General features: G+C 39.5%; 1 protein-coding gene across 28 annotated transcripts in view; it reads right to left on the bottom strand.

The window, feature by feature from the left end:
- ITSN2 (intersectin 2) overlaps positions 1 to 16,445 on the bottom strand; it is a 127,672-nt gene extending 111,227 nt beyond the window's left edge. For 6 of the 28 annotated variants that reach the window (XR_010599373.1, XM_042848670.2, XM_008163076.4 and 3 more), the window contains exons 1-2: positions 15,576 to 15,747; positions 1,376 to 1,439 (exon numbers count right to left, since the gene is read on the bottom strand). Coding sequence is in view for 18 of the 28 variants with exons in the window: in XM_042848670.2 (XP_042704604.2) it covers positions 1,376 to 1,406 (31 nt within the window). In the remaining 10 variants the exon portion in view is untranslated. The other 22 variants (XR_010599374.1, XM_065587567.1, XM_065587584.1 and 19 more) reach the window with 15 other exon arrangements.
- Positions 16,446 to 16,816: the final 371 nt, after the last annotated feature.

Genomic DNA, 16,816 nt, shown 5'->3' with positions numbered 1-16,816 from the left:
ACTGCATTAACTTTAGGCAGAGATTCACCATAGGGGACAGCAAGGGGACAATGACTGGAGATAAACTAGCCCTGAATCACAAGAACGGTTTCCATGGGATTTGGGGTGGGGAATACTGCCAAAGAATCAGCACTTTAAAAATAAAAAACAAAAACAAAAAAAGCCCAACAATAGGAAAAATAAAACAGGACTCCACTAAGTTTCTGTCCCATCTGTCCAATGAAGTGAAAAAGACAATGTGGTACTCATCTTGTTTTGCCTAAGAATTCAGGTATGCAATACATGGATTTATTTTGTTCCAACTTCTACTATTATACTAATTTTTAAAGCAATACTGAAACATTATTTCTGGATTCTGCTACAGTTGCCATTTACAGTATAACAGTGTGTTGGTGAATAGCACCATAATGGTTGCTATTCACCAGTATAATGGTTTTACACATTTTATTGAAAACATCCATAATATGGCTGTATAACTAAATTAAATATAAGAAAGTTTCTGGTAGCTATCAACTCAAACAACAAACCAGACAAATTGCAGATTTTTTACCCAACTGTCAGATTTTCCCCCACTTGGCAGACAGAATATGTTTTGCCTCTAACCATTCTTTTTCATTTTTGGGTAGCTTCAATTATAGCAATGAAGTCACCAGGTAAAATGGCATAAAAACTTCCAATTTCTCAGCAGATTTAGCAATGTGTTTCTTTAAGGCAGGCTATTCCCTTTAGAAACAGAGTGATCCAACTGACTAACACATAGTCAGAAGTTGCATAGCATCTTTTAAAGTTTTATCTGGAGTATGTCTTTGAAAGGAAACTGAAAAAAACATGAGCTTCTGCATTATTTTGCACGACAACAACGTAAAATCAAGAGGGAAAATATTTAAGATTTATCTGCACATTTTGAGCACATTCTGTATTGACTGTGAATAATCAATTAATTGAAATATTTTAGTTTAAATAATATTTACCATATCTAAATTAAAACATATCAAAATCCGATGCCATATTATACAAACTCAAATACCTATTCTGATTAATGGTTACTTAGTTTATTCCTCATCTGTAGTCATTCAGTATTCAAAATACAGTCATGTTTCGGCATGTAACAACCCCTTCAATTAACTAAAATTACTAGATGCTCCAGGCATACATGCACGCTTAATTATACTACAGTACAAACTTGTGCTGAATTCCTAGAGTATAGACTATACATCAAAAGTCATGAGCAACAGTAAATATGCTACAGCAAGTTGACAAAAACATTGAGGCATATGTTGCAATCAGTTAATTACTAATATTATTGATATTAAATATAAAGACAAAAAAAGCACTCTCCGACCCCACATAAATGAACCCAGACCAAGCTACTTACCATTCATGGCTGTGGGAAACTGAGCCATCATGGTCCTGAATGTGCTCTGCTAGCTCTTAGCCATCTGCAATATAAAAACATTGTCCCATTAATAATGCAACAAGGGCAGAACACAGCTTAGTGCTCCTGCTGAGCAGAGGGAATGTCTGTCCTCTTCAGCTCACACTTCCGGAAGCAAACAATGCAGGGCTTCAAGCTGCTACTGAACATACTGAATTTGCATTTGGAAGTAGGTGGGAGATTTCTGTAGGTGGGAGATTTTTATTTGGTATGCAGTGCAGTCTTGAACCTAAAATCACATTCTTAAAGGAAAACGGCATTCATTGTACTGTGTGTACTGCATAAGATACACACACACACCCCACCATACTGGAACATATACTGTTCAGAACAATCCTTCACTGGAAGGAGGATGGACTAGACAACCTAACAGATGTTTTCAGCCCGAACTTCCATGATTTACTTGAATATTTATCAAAATTAAAATTATAGTTGACATACTTGAAAATAATACTTCTGCTAATAAAAGAAAGAACAATATTGAAATTCAATATTTCAAATATTGGATAAATAACTTTCCACAGAACTTACAAACGCATGATTAGTGGAAATGACCCTGCATACTTCATTCTGTAAAATAACTAGCTCTAATCAAATCATGCAGCAGTCTATTTTCCAGCATATAAAACTGAATATTGTTATAAAGTCAATTATTTTTGTTATATTATCAAAAACAAAAAGTATCATCATCAGAGCAGTTCTTAATATAACATACTTTCAGAATAAGAAATGTTAAAATGCTGCCTGTCACATTTTGTTTTGCTAGTCTGGTCCCATTTCAAGAGTATTTAACATTTTATTTATTAGCTCTTTATATTTGAAAAACATTAACTAATTCTCAAAACAGTCCTCAAACTTAGGCACTTTCCCCGTTTTACAGATAGGGAACACCCATAAAGAATTAAGACAACATACACACGGCATTGCTTCAGATAAAATCATTTCATTTTGACTACCGTTCACTAAGGAGCCACAAAAGCTTTAAATCTGGAAACATTTTTGTAGTAATGGTATGTGATGTGAAATTCTGCATAGCACTTTTATTAGGTTAAAATATGAAAAAACGCAATAAAAAAATTAAGAATGGGGTGGGGGGGGAGGGCAGGAAAGAATCTACTCACGAAATAGCACTAGCCAACAATAACAGAATCCCGCAGTGCAATTACTCATCCCAGTGTTCAGATGCTTCTAATATTCTAATTTCTGTATCACATTTCAGGTAACTATTTTGCCCCCCCCCTTCAGTGATTAAATACCTGTTCAAATACATTTTCAAAAATATTAAAGGTACAGAAACTTTTTTTTCTGTATGGTGTTGCTTATTCTGGCATATCTGATTGTTTTATTGGTTGCAAAAAACATGCAGTTGCTTCCAGAAGCATTCAAAAAATTTCCTTGCAGAGTATAGAGTATTTACTACACACTTATGCACTAAATGGAAAATGTTAGGAATCACTCTGTACCAGTACTCTACATGTATATTCTAGACACAATATTTATAATGTAGGCTATACAATGGGCTAATTTTAGATAAAGAATTTGCCTTCATTGGTTGGTTTGTGCATTGCATAGCCACATGTTGACTGTTATATATCATCCATCCCCAAATGAGTGAAAACCAAAGTTAACCCATTATATACTGCTTATATAACTGCCTAGTGAAGAAAGAATTACACAGTACAACTGTTTTTATATAACTCTCTTCACAGTAGTATCACAAGACCCTTTACATTCTTTTTTTTAATATAGAAATGGAAATGGATGGTGAATCCATTGATCTATCAAGTATGATACCAGGGATCAATTGAAGAAAGAACAGAGGGAGGCAAAAGAAAGGCTGAAAACTTTTCCAAGAGGATGAGAAAATTAAAATGAATTTGTATATTTTTAGGTTGCCTTCAACGTCTCTTCCTAGGTACTAAAAATGAAATAACAGAGGACAATTCCTCCCTATTTATAACTTTCCAGCTGAACATAAAGTTCTATAAAAGCTGTACTTTTAAGAACTGCTAGAAAAGAACTCTAGGCTGAAATACTGCAATAGGATGAGAATGAAGAACCCACCTGAAATCAATAGGGTAAAAGTCAATAGGGCTGTGCACGGACACCAGGGTTGATCTGTATGGATCTTATTGCAGGATTGGGGTATAAAATTTTAATTGATTAAACCCATCCTCTTGAACGATTCATTTTGTTCTCTCCTTTGCAGATCACTTTTTATTTTTAAAATGGGGGGCGGGGAGGGGAATGCCTGACATTCCACCTACCCAATACTACCAAAAAATCTTTTTGGCTTGTTTTTTAACCTTAGGGTTATGAAGAACATCAAACTATATAATAAATCCCTCAAACAACCCCTGAGAAAAAAGCCTAAATAAACAGCTAGGCCTTGGAAATGCTGCATAAGTCTAACCACCTCAGACTTTTTGGAGAGGACGTGTGCCTGGGGAAAGCAAAAGCAATTTCCAAACAAGAGGGCCCTCTTGGGGAATGCTCTAACTCCAGCCTCCATATACAAAAGTCAAGCTATTGTCAACTCAAGCACCCCACCTGTTCTCAACTGCCAGGTTAAAAACCATGAGGCGAGAGGCAGTCTCTAAGATCCCATCTAACTGCAGAAAGCTAGTGTGTTTTGCGTCCCCGTTACAACATGGTACTGCCAAACAAGGCTATAGCTGTGTGCATTACAAGACCATACCATGTTTCAGCCATACCTCATACTATTGTATTGTATCTAGATCCTATCACACAGCAGCTTTCTGAAATGCAAGACCTAAGATGCACCAAATCTAAACCCTTAAGTGATAATCCAGGTAGGGAAGTGCTCCATGCCTGAAAGTCCTGAGTATGTGGGAGAAATTGCACCTCATACAGAAGCAACCAGACTTCAGAATGCAGACATGTAAAGGGATCCAGATAGAGTTCTTATGTCTCGGCATCAGCTCTTGGGCCCTATGCCACCTCTTGTGTAGCACAGTTCCATTAGAGCCAGGCTGCCACAGTCTTACCAGCCAGAAAGATTTCTGAACCCAAAAGCATGGGAGGGCGGAAGGGTCTCCCACAATACGAAAGGACACGCCAGCAAACAGCTGTTTGGCGGTGCTTAGGACTTTCTGGGAGGGAGGGGGAGGAGTGGAGACGCGGCGCTTCCCCGCTCCTTCCCAGCGCTTGATGCTTAGGACTTTCTGGGAGGGAGGGAGAGGAGCGGAGACGCGGCGCTTCCCCACTCATCCCCCTCCCTCCCAGCGCTTCCCTGCCACCAAATAGCTGTTTGGCAGCGCTTTGGACTTTCTGGGAGGGAGGGGAAGGAGTGGAGACGCGGAGCTTCCCAGCTCTGGGAGGGAGGGGGAAGGCGCAGGGAGGGGGAGGAGGCAGAGAAGAGGAACTCGTGCAATGCTCCTTTGTAAAGTCGCTGCTCTCCCACAGAATCTTACAAGCAGCAGACAGAGCAGGCAGCCAGACAGACGTTATAAGGGAGCATTGCACAACTTTAAACAAGCATGTTCCCTCATTGAGCAGTGATGTAACTTTGAAACAACGTTAAGCGGGAGGACGTTAAGTGAGGAGTTACTGTATTTATTTGCCTGTATTATTGCAGTGCCTAGAGGCGCCCAGTCCCCCTCATGAATTTGGGTGGGTAAAGGGGTAATGCAGTGCAGCCCAAATAGTTCTACTATCCTCACATTTCCAACCAGGCCACTCACTGACCCAAATTCCTCAGATACAAACCCCCACAAAACTGTTTCCATGGGACTGAGGGTAAGAAACATGCTGGCCACTAAGAAAGAACTCCGACTCTATGCAGTCACAGTGCCCCTACGGTTTGGATATTATTCAGAAATCAAAGTGGATATTAGTTTATTTTCACAAATTCCAAGTCTGGTAATCCATTAGTCACCATATAACTACATCCTAGCATCCTTCATAATGCAGCAGTTCCTCTTATTCTCAGTTGATGGTGCAATTTCAGTGAAAGATACTAGATCTACACTGGACTTTCTAGATTAGAAATGACTCTAGATAACTTTTAAATTACAACAAAACTTGGAAATTTCTAAAGAACATTTTACGTAACACCACAGAGGGACACACTGCTGTGTAATAAAGTATGCCAAACAAAGAAAAGAATCCCTAATCAGAAGAGGTTATAATCAAGTAACAAGCAGGTTACAACAAACATAGAATAGAAAATTGCCTTTACAACTGGAATATTCCACACAAAGTTGGATTTGCTTGAAGTGTTTTGGAAGAAGGAATTTTGTTTGGCGAACATTAACTGTTAAGGTGTTCCAAGCATAGGGCATAAAATATGAAGCTGGTAAAGGAGATGTCTTAACAAAAAAGTCATCAACTATCTCACACCAGTAAAGGGAACAGGCTGGCATAAAACCAAAGCCTGAAGTTTACAACAACTGTAATCCAACTCGGAAACCTTTTGATTAGAAGTGTAATGTCTGGAGCATAAGGCATCACACATGATGAAAACAGGAAAAGTTGGACCTCAGTAGGTTTAAATAACAGAACTGATACATTCTTGTAAACAGATCACCTGACCAATCATAATATTACAGCAGCAATTCTGTTTTCCCAGCCTGACCTAATCAACTGCAGTTTCTCCATCAGTTCCCAACACTTACTGTAGTTTTGAAGTGAGGAAATAAAGAGGAGACTGAAGGAGAGAAGAGGTAAGAAAAAAGCTAGAATTAGAATATAAGAAAAAAGTAATTTCTTCACTCAAAATATTTTTACTTGTTCTTATTCTATGTGAAACTTACATAGCATATGCTTTCCTAATATTTAATTTCTATTTGAATCTATCACATACAAATATTTCCAGAAAAAAAACTAGCAAAAAACTGCTATTAGGCAGGAATGATTAATTAGTTAAATAGTTAGGTCACACCAGTTCATTTACAAGCAGGTTGATAAATATTCTGGAAGCTGGGGTTCAGACACCCCACTCCTAAAAGAGCAACATAATTGAAAGGGGAAGTGTTGGAGAAAAAGTGAATGGACAGTGCAAAATCAATCAGCAAGAACACAAACTCCGGAGGTTGCTATCTAATTGATTTACAAAGGAAATGTAATACATACTGGCAACGTATTAACTTGGAATAATGAACACTCTGGACTAAGAGAAATAATATCCTAAATGGGATGTCTACACTATTACTGGGAGGCCAATTTTATTTTTAATTTTTATTGGTAGTCCATTAAGTGTGCTACAGGCTGTAAATGTTGATATGAACTACTGTATTAAGTAGCTGAGTCTAGGATGGATGCTAAAAAAATGTAAATAATAATAAAAAAAAATGATGGGGTACCTCAACAACCATAACTTTGTGGCAGAGGGATTTTCCTGAAGCAGGTAATAGTTTTAAGTGGAAAATACTAGCTTTATGACATATTGGTCAGTCTGCTGTCTAGGTTGCACAATTATCAGAACTATATTAAGAAAGCACAAATATCCTCTTAAGCACGTAGTTATTGGGGGTAGTGGGAAGGATTCATTTAACAGTATCACTTTTAAACCAGCTGCTCAATTTCCTGCTATTATGCTGATTTACAGAGTTGTAATTATTTTAACTGGCGCATAATGGCAACAGGAAACGTACCTAAATTAAAAGTTGATTTATTGAATGAAGGCCTTGATAGCTCTCTTCATTTTCTTAAATATTTGGAGTGATCCAATTGGGGCAGAGTGGTTCAACAAAAAAAGTGGGGAAGAATAAGCTACTCAGAATTACTGGCTAGCTCAAGAACAGAATGAAAAGTGGTTCTCCTTACTTAAGTATAAAATGGATATTTCCTTAGTCACAGGTGATACCTGGACAAACTAGGAATTGTTAAGAAAGCAAAAAACAAGTTAACGGTGTGGATCAAATGAGAGCCTAAACACAAGCCAAGCAACAGGAACCAATTACATACACACAACGAAAGTATATGAAGGGATACGGTTAGTTTGCCTGCCAATAGGTATAGTGACGGCATTTTTCACTAACTTAACTATTCTTAGCTTATCCTTACAAGCAGACAGAGCTAGCTCAAAGAAAAACATTTAGGTTTAGTCTACACTACAAAGTTTTATTGACATAGCTATGTCAGTTAGTAGTGTGCAAAAAAAAAAAAAAAAAAATCACACCTCTAGTCAACACTGCTATGCCAGCAATACCCCCAGTGTAGATGCAATTATGCCACCAGAAAAGTGGCATAGAGCTGGTTTAACTATGCTGGCAGAAAAACCTCCTTCTGTTGATATATGCCATTTCTATGCTAGAGGGCTGTGTTGGCATAGCTACACTAGTATGGCTATACCGGCAAAGTATTTGTAGAATAGACAAGCCCTTATTTGAAATCTTGGATTTTGTTGTTTTTCCCTATTCTATTGCCAGAATCTTTATTTTGATTCTGAATCTTCTATTCTGGACATATCTCTTGGAAGCCTAACCATGTATAAAAATCTCCTTCTATTCTTTCTCACAAGCACAAATTAACACTGGAAAGCCCACCATAAAGCAAGAGAGATATCTGTCTTCCTGATAATGCAGCAAATACCATGGAGTACACTACAGCACTATTTTCTCTTCAGGATGCAACAGATCTGCTCTTCGACTTGTTGTTCCAACACTTGTCCAAGAAAAAGAGTTCAAAATATAGTCTGTGGATCAAAGGAGCTTAGTGCAGTTAAGCAGAAAAAGATACAAGACACAAGAGAAATATATGGAGGGTAATCTTCTATGCCCAACATCTCAAAAGAATAATCTGAATATGCTGTTTATAAAATTCTTGAAGCATTTTTAGGGGAGGGAGGGAGGGAGGGAGAATTATTTAAATCTGGATTCACATCTAAAGAAGAACTGATGTTAATTTTTTTAATACCAATATAAAGTACACCATGTCCACATCAGTAGCTAGCTATAACTGTTATTGGCAGGTTTAGTATGGTTTAACTGACCAGCACAGGCAGGTATTTTTGTCTAAAAAGGAAGCTGTACATCACCAAGGAAGTAAGACTGTAGTGCTTTGCTTTTTAAAAGAACAACATATTTCTAACAGTCTTCAGTTAAGAATCTCAATCCACAGTGTGATAGAGGCCTACTACCAAAATTGTTTTTAAATACAACTGTAAATTAGCATGACTAGGGTCTTAGTGTGACTAGGGAGCACATTTGCAGGTGTACATGCCTGAAGATATTAGGGTGCCTTAAGAAAAATAACTAAAAATCTTACCTGGGAAAAGTAAAATACCCATAAAATACCTAACCTGCAGTATTATGATTTTATCTGCTTCTTAACAATTTTATTTTAATTTTCAGACTCCTCTGAGTTATTCAGATGCAGAAGGGTGATGGAAACCATAGACAACACATTACTAGGGCACAATGGAGAAAACAGATGGGGCATTCAACTGGAATTTCTCCTTTCAACTTTAAACACCAAGTACCAGGTTATACAATATACTAACACTTAAACCATTAGAAACAACAGCAAATGTATATAAGGCTTTGTAATGGATTAGGTGCCACTTTATCTTGTACTGCAGTCTTAAGTACACTAAATGATACGTAACTTGTCCTTGGACCAAGAGCACACATTCAGTAGAATGGTAATCGTATGACCTTAATTCATAATTGGCTACACTAAATTATTTTTGTGTGTATGTGTTTTAAGTGAGGGGTAGTTTGTAATATCTTTATATAAATTATTTAAAATGATCACAATTCTTGGCTTTCAAATTATTGTGCTAAAGGCAGTGTATCAAAAAAATCAGAGGCAGTTTGTAATGTCATAATATGCTGATAGCCATAATGGGAAATGTTTTGCCCTGCAAGAGTCATATTTTTAGAATTGATGGGGAGGTTTCAGAAGAGAATGACACCCATCTCCTGTTGTCCACCACTATTACTTCACTTTATAAGATTACAATGTTGTTGAATCACTTAACTACATATAGGTAACATGAGTCATGGTTAATGCCAAACACCTCATAGCGTCATTTGCAGGTAAGTGGGTGGCAACATCAACAGAATTACAACTAACAACAAACACCTCATAAGCTTCATCGGCAGATAAGTTGGTGGCAAGTGCAACACCAATAGAATTACCAACTAACATATTTTAGCTACTACTTCTAATAGCTGAAATATTACTAAGATCCATACCAAAACACTACAAGCCAAGTTCACTGCTATTGTATGTAGGCCATTGTTTCATTTGCACCCACATACAGCAGCAATGTTTTTGACCCTACCTATTTAAAGCTGCACAAAATGAAAAGCTAATTTTCCAGTAAATGTTCTTTTTAATTTCGCCATTACATAATTCCAATGTGTTGTGCTGCTACTGTCACCACCTTGCTTCATTTGAATTCCATGGGTATTCTGAAAAGCATGTACAAAGCTGTTCTCAGCTATTCACTAATAAACAAGTCTCATCTATTATTTCTTCATTCATCTACAGGAGACAGACAATTAACTTATACATGCTAAATTGTATTATTGCTGGGGATGGTTTTAGATATTTCTAAGTGATAAAAATATGAACTGTGTATATTTTTACAATATGTGAACTGGAGTATTTATGATGCGTCTTTTATTGCACTCTCGGTCTGAACAACGCAGAGCTATTTATTGGTGGTCTCCTCACAGGCCTTTTAATCTTGTACAAACTGCTCACCCAACAGCACTAACAGAAAGATGTTACCATGTTTGCTTTCTAAATAACTATGAAATGTGAACTACAGCAAAACATGTATTTTTATAGAAAGAATCAAATATTCATAAAGAAATAAAATCAACAAATTTGTTTGTGTTTGAACGCAAACAGTACACAGAAATAAAGTAACACAATAGAGGACATGGCATAAAAATGCACTGACTAACTTTTAACCCTCAGAGCTGAAGCATTAATAAAAATTAACATCCATACAGCACTTTTCATCTCCAAAGCGCTTTAACAAACATTGACAAACTAAGCCTCAAGACACTTCTCTATCCTAATTTTCCAGCTTAAAAAAAAAGACAACATATCTAAATCTTTAAAGAAAAATACACCATAATGCACTATTTTACTCACTGAAAATGTTTCTGAATCCACTTTTTAACAGTGCACTTTATTGTTTAGCAGTGAAACATTTGTTTTCAGAAAGATTAAAAGTCACTTCTCTCTCTTTCCACTGCTTTCTAACTAAACAAGCATTAAGAGCCTGATCCAATGCCCATTAAAATCAATAGAACTCTTTCCACTGAGTTCCATGAGCATTACTTTCGGTCCCGTATCTCCGTGACACTGTTTACTTTTTAACATATATCCCCTGAAGAATGAACAGCTACAGAAAAACAGCAGCAGCAAATAACAGAGTATTATTATTATTAATCATTTGTAATACTGTAGCACTAGGGCCCTAGACACAGACATAAGGGATGTTGTAGAAACACAGAACAAAAAGATGGTCCCTGCTCCAGGAGGGTTAAAATCTAGATCAGGGCTGGGGAATCTACGGCCCGCGGTCCGGATCCAGGCCACTGCTTAATTTCATCCAGCCCCCCGGCAAGTCTTGGTATCCCCCCGCGGGGCTGGAGCTGCAAGTGCTGGCTCGCCCCACCATAGGCGGGAAGCCCCAAGCCTCGGCGTCCCCCCGGCAGCTGAGTTGAATGTTTTATATTTCTCTCTCTAAAAAAAACCCCTAAATTAAGTTGCTTTTTACTTGTGTGTGGCCCGTGACTGATTATTTCTGTGGGTTAATGGCCCGTGATAGAAGAAAGGTTCCCCACCCCGATCTAGATGAATAAATGAAAGACATACATAGATAAGATGTTTGTAAATAAGATACTGAACATTTTTTAAAAAGTAAATTTGGACTGGACTGGCATTCAAGCAGTATCATATAGAAGACTGGGATTTATTACCTGAAATAGGTCCTTAAGTTCCATGCTTAGGGGGACTTAGGGAGAGATTTTCAAAGGTACTGAGGCACTCAAAGATGCCTAATAAGATTTTCAAACCACCTGGGAAGGCTAGGTGCCTAATTTCCATTGGGAAATCAATCTAGCTTTCAAATCACAGCAAAAGCCGCATGCTCAGCCAAGGTGGAATAGGTTTGTTGCATCACCTGTCACAAGGCTGGGGCACAGGGAAAACCTGGTCTCCAAGAGCTTTCAAAAATACACTGGATGAGGCTAATGTTGAACGAAGTTGATAGTGTGTGTTTACAGTTTTAAAAAATAGGTAACTACTGTTTCATTTTATAGCCAGAGGTTATCACAATACATAATCCAAACAATACTGCTTTATTGACAAATACACATACAACCTGAGAGGATCTTTGCATACTATATAAAATAAACTACAGTCATAAATAAAAAGGGTCAACTAATCAGTCATCTTCTTAGTAAGGTATGGGGGGCATTAAACCCCAGCACCACTCAGACACATAAAACAAGACGGTGTAAAACGTTAAAAAGGAGGAATAGGTCCTTCACATACTCGGCTGTTCAACATCATTAGAATTTTTCCAAAATAGTCTATGCTCATCACCACTTATTCCTTCTGAAACAGAATGGAGAGAAATGGCAAGGGCCATCATCTAGATTCTAGAAGCTATGGAGAGAGATGTTGTATGCTGAAGCTGAAAAGTGGTTAAAAGAAAGTTAAAAGAAATAATCTGAAAACAGAGAATGATTACAAATAGAAAAAACTGAGGCTAAATAGAAACAAAAATAGAAAAAGCAAGAACAAATAATATCAGAAAAAAGTATTAAATGTTTCATAAAAGTAAAATAAACAAATGGCAACAGTTAAAATCAAAATGAAAAAAACTGAAATAGGAAGGAGTAAAAATACCTTACAAGGGAAATAAGATAGGAATAACACTTCTAAAAAAATCAAGACACTTACGTATGGAGTGAAATGAAAAGTGGGGACTCGTTAGGAGTCAAATTATGTTTTTAAAAGTCTAATACTGTGCCCTTTCCCCATCCCATTTGCCCGTATCCTGCAAAGTGATCTAAATGAGAACATTCTTCAGCAAGATCAAGGCTCTTGTAAATTGTCAATTAAAGCATGATCTCTCCAAGGCAGAGCCCATGCCCACGATTTGCAAGAGCAAATAATAATTCTAAATAAGTCAGTTTTGGGGTGTTCAACTTCAGTCCCCTTACTTAAAGGGGCCTAATTTTAAGAGGCTGGGTGCTCATTTCTGGTGTCACAAGCTGAACACCAAAAGTCACTAGAAACTTTTGACATCTTGGCCCTTATTTTTTTCCATTTGCCTGAATGGCACCTAGTATACTTTTGAGTGCTCAGTGAATGAATACATAAATAATAATGCTAGATAAATAGCTGAGTAAAAAATTATTATAGCAAACAGGACTAGAACTTCATATTCAGTAGTTTATATCTTACTATGAAAATAAACTTAATTCACATAATAGTAATATGACAGCAATATAAATAAATAAATATTTGAAAACTAATCTAGGTATTTGCATAGGCCCCATTCGGGTAATATCCAAAACTCACAAAAGCCTTCTTATTAACCATGTTCAAAATCAGTAACAGCCCTCTTCTACTTTGGTTTATTTGACCTTGCCCACATTGAGGGGAAAAAATCAGTTCCCATAATTCATCACTGGTGCACTCCTCTGTGGGTAGATTAGATTACATGGTGATAAACATTCATAAACCCTATCTACAGTAAGCGTCCACTTTTGCTATCACTAGCACCGATTATTTGTATTACTGTAGCACCTAGGAACCCTAAAAAAGCATCAAGACCGCTTTGTCCTGGATGCAGTACAGCCAGAAAACAAAGAACACAGTCACTGTCCCAGAGAGGTTACAACCTAAGTGCCAGTCAGGATACGACAGGTGGACTAACCAGACAAACAGGGTGCAGGACTGTAGAAACAAAATGATCAGAGTTTACGAAATAAATGGAAACCTCAGCTTGCCACTTGCCTAACCAATGCCAGCTGGCAGTGTATATAAGCATTACAGCAGCACCAGTGAAGAATTAAGGGTCCAAATATTGCATATGTAGATGCAGTCTTGGAGTCTGACTTGCATCTTAGAGCAGCAGTCACTCAAAAGTCTCTAGAGAGACAAGCATGATCTAGTGGTCTGAACACAGGAAAAAAGAGCCAAGAACTCCTGAGTTTCAATCCCAGCTCTATCACTGACTCCCTGCATAGATTTAGCTAAACTATTCTTTGTGCCTCAATTTCCTCCTCTATAAAATGAGAGTGACACTTATGGCTTAACATAGGTTTTATGAAGACTGATTATTTGAGGTTTGTAAAGGACTTTTTACATGAAGTGCTAAGTGTTATTAAAATTAAAATCTACTTTCAAATTTTGCAACGTGTGACTGGTGTAACACTCTATTTGCAAATTCTAATCCAAATTATATTAATGCCTAAAGGACACAACCAGGTCTCCTAGATGGTGGCCACATTTTATTTTCTGATAGAAAATTACAGTGCCAAAAAAAATGGACAGAAAAAAAAAAAGATACCATTTACCAAGGCATTAACCATGGAAGTTAGTTTTCATCAGCTCTTAATTTCTTCAAACTACTGGTTTTCACAATAGCCTAAGAAGCAAACCAATAATTATAATAATCTTAATTATTCCATTCTCTGAGATTCCCAGTATAGTCCATCTACCTAACCTTCCCAGTGTGTGTTATCTTCTTATAGATTGTAAGCTCTCCAAGCACAGATGTTCTATATTTTGTCTCTTGTGGAGGCCTGAACCTGTTGTTGGTGCTTACTACCATTAATAAGAACAGGAGGACTTGTGGCACTAACATTAACTACCATTAATGTTAATCATTGCTACCATTTTCATTTCTTTAGACTACCACACATACACACAGATTATAGGGTTTACCAGCCACACTTTACTACTGAAATTATGAAACCAGCTCCTAGGAACAGAAAATTAGTTCCCATAGAAACATGTAGAAGTGCTCTAGCATCAATAATTTTACTCCTCCATCTTCCAAATCAGAGAGAACATGTGTGTGGGAGATTTGTAAACAATCCTCACTCATTTCTGACAGCTTTTAAAATTTAAGGGTAAAACCAACAGAAGTTGAACCCAGCACCCATCAGCTGTGTTCAAGAGGACATAGGGATAAAATGCTGCATTACCCCAAGAGCTTTGATGGTTACAAAAAAATCACTTTCATAAAAGAGAAAAGTGCATATAAAACTTTACTGTTTTAAAAAAGGAAAAACTTGTAATGCAAAAGAAATGTCTGCTCAGCCTAATAAAAGCCACAAACCTGAAACATTTCCCCATCCGCTGCCCATTCTGTTGCCAAAGTTCTATTTCAGTTATTGTGGTTTTAAACTTTGGTGCTGCACCCGGCTGCACACTGTGATGTGAGCTAAATAAAATGAACAAAAAGAGAGATTTTCTCCTTTGCTATACTGCGCAAGAGGTGCTTACACTGGAGAAGATCGAATCTTAGTCCCATTCCCCAGAGAAAATTTAAAAGAAGGGGGGGTGGGAATCTCTCTCCTAGTCCTGTTAGGGATCCAAGCTAACAAATGAACTAGACTACAGAGACCAGATCAGAGATGGAACTGATGGGCTAGATCATATTGGGGCTCCCCATCCTCAAGCAACCTCCTGCCCCTTAAATCCTTCACAAGCCCCCTCCAGCCCTTCCTCACCAAACACCTCAAATCCCAGTCATGTGTTCCCCAGGCCATTCCCCGCTTCCCAAAGGTCACTGCTCACAACAGCCCCCAAACCACTCCCTCGAGTCCCTCTCCAGCGCCCCCCCCCCACAACCAAGGGCACCCCCTACCTGCTCCCTCCCCATCCCCGTCAACTAAGAACCCCCCTACTGCTCCCTCCCTTGGCCCCCCCACCACCCCCGAAGCAAGGTCACTCCCTACCTGCTCCCTCCCCAGAGCCCCCCAACCTGCTCCCTCCCCGGGCCCCCAACACAGTCATGGCCCCGCTCCCCGGATCGTGCCTCCCCAGACCCGCCCAGGAACACTCCTCTAGTCCAGGGACCCCCACCCTCCTCACCAGACCCCGCCACCCACTCAGCCTGCCCCGGCGCGGGGCTGCCCAGCCTCGTCCCCCGCCGCGCTCCTCCCGCGGGGGCCAGGGCTCCGCTCACCCAGCCGGCGGGCAGCCGCCTCTGTTCCCTCGGACCCCCAGGGCTCCAACCCACAGGCCGAGGCCGGGCAGCAGCAGCGCGGAAGCCGCCAGGCCACCCCTGGGCCTGCGGACGGTACCTGTTGCTCTGCTCGGGGCTGGCCCCTTCCCTCCGCCTCCTCCTGCTGCGGCGCAGCGGCGGCGGCGTCAGCCCGACAACATGGCGGCGGACGGGGCGAGCTGCGGCAGGAGTGGGAGGGAACAGGAGCTGCCCGCAGACACGGGCCAATGTGGGTGCGGGGCCGGGTCCGAGACGCGAGCCCGCAGGGCCCCGGGGTGCCGCACCGAGGCCCCGGATATAAGCCAGCGGGGCCCCTGGGACCAGTGTTTGCATCCCGGGTGCCGGGCCAGCTCTGAAACACAGGCCAACAGCACCTCTGAGTGTGGGACCAAAGCATATGGCCTAACCGCACCCTAATGCAGGTCCCAGGCTCAAGACATGGGCTATCAGCACCCATGGGTGTAGGACCAAGGTTAACAGGGCCCCCGGGTGCCAAGCCAAGATACATGACCCAGGAAATTGGCAGAGGGCTTTTGGGTTTTTACAGGGAAAAACTGGGGTTTTACAGGGATCCCCTGAGTAGGAAATATTCATAGTAATTCAACAAGGGTTGGCATGGGAGGTCCCTACCGAGAATCAGTAGCTCACTGGTTATCATAATCATAATATGTACGGATAATATTTAAGGAGTTATGTATCTATACTGAAAATGATGTTTTTTAAGGGATTTAAGGCACGTCATGAGAAGGGGACATACCTTGGGCATGTTCTTTTCAGAGAGGAGGTAGCAGAGGCTTGTCTCTGTCTGGTCATGTGTGTATTATGCACTCTGTGTTTTGCAATGGATGTCTATTTGCATAGTAAGCCAGATACCAGGTATAAAATTGCAAAATCTACAAGAGAGAAAATCTACAGGAAAAAACAATCTGCGTGGGTGTGTCCCGTTCGTGACTAAAATCAAAGGATTAGTATGGTATATCAGGTAATGCAGGGAAACACATAGACTCTTCCATCAAAGAGGTAAGCCAATAGTGTGACTTGTCTCGTGAATGAAAAATCACAGCCAAGGATGGCTGTAAAATGCCAGAAGGATTTTGGATGAGTATTGCTCTATAAGGCTACATCTACACTACACTGAAGCTTTGAGATCGATCCACCGACAGTCGATTTAGTGGGTCTAATGAAGATCCGCCAAATCAACA

The sequence above is a fragment of the Chrysemys picta genome, chromosome 3 (assembly GCF_011386835.1).
Source record: "Chrysemys picta bellii isolate R12L10 chromosome 3, ASM1138683v2, whole genome shotgun sequence".
Taxonomy (NCBI): Eukaryota; Metazoa; Chordata; order Testudines; family Emydidae; genus Chrysemys; species Chrysemys picta.
This window is presented reverse-complemented; position numbering and strand designations above follow the sequence as displayed.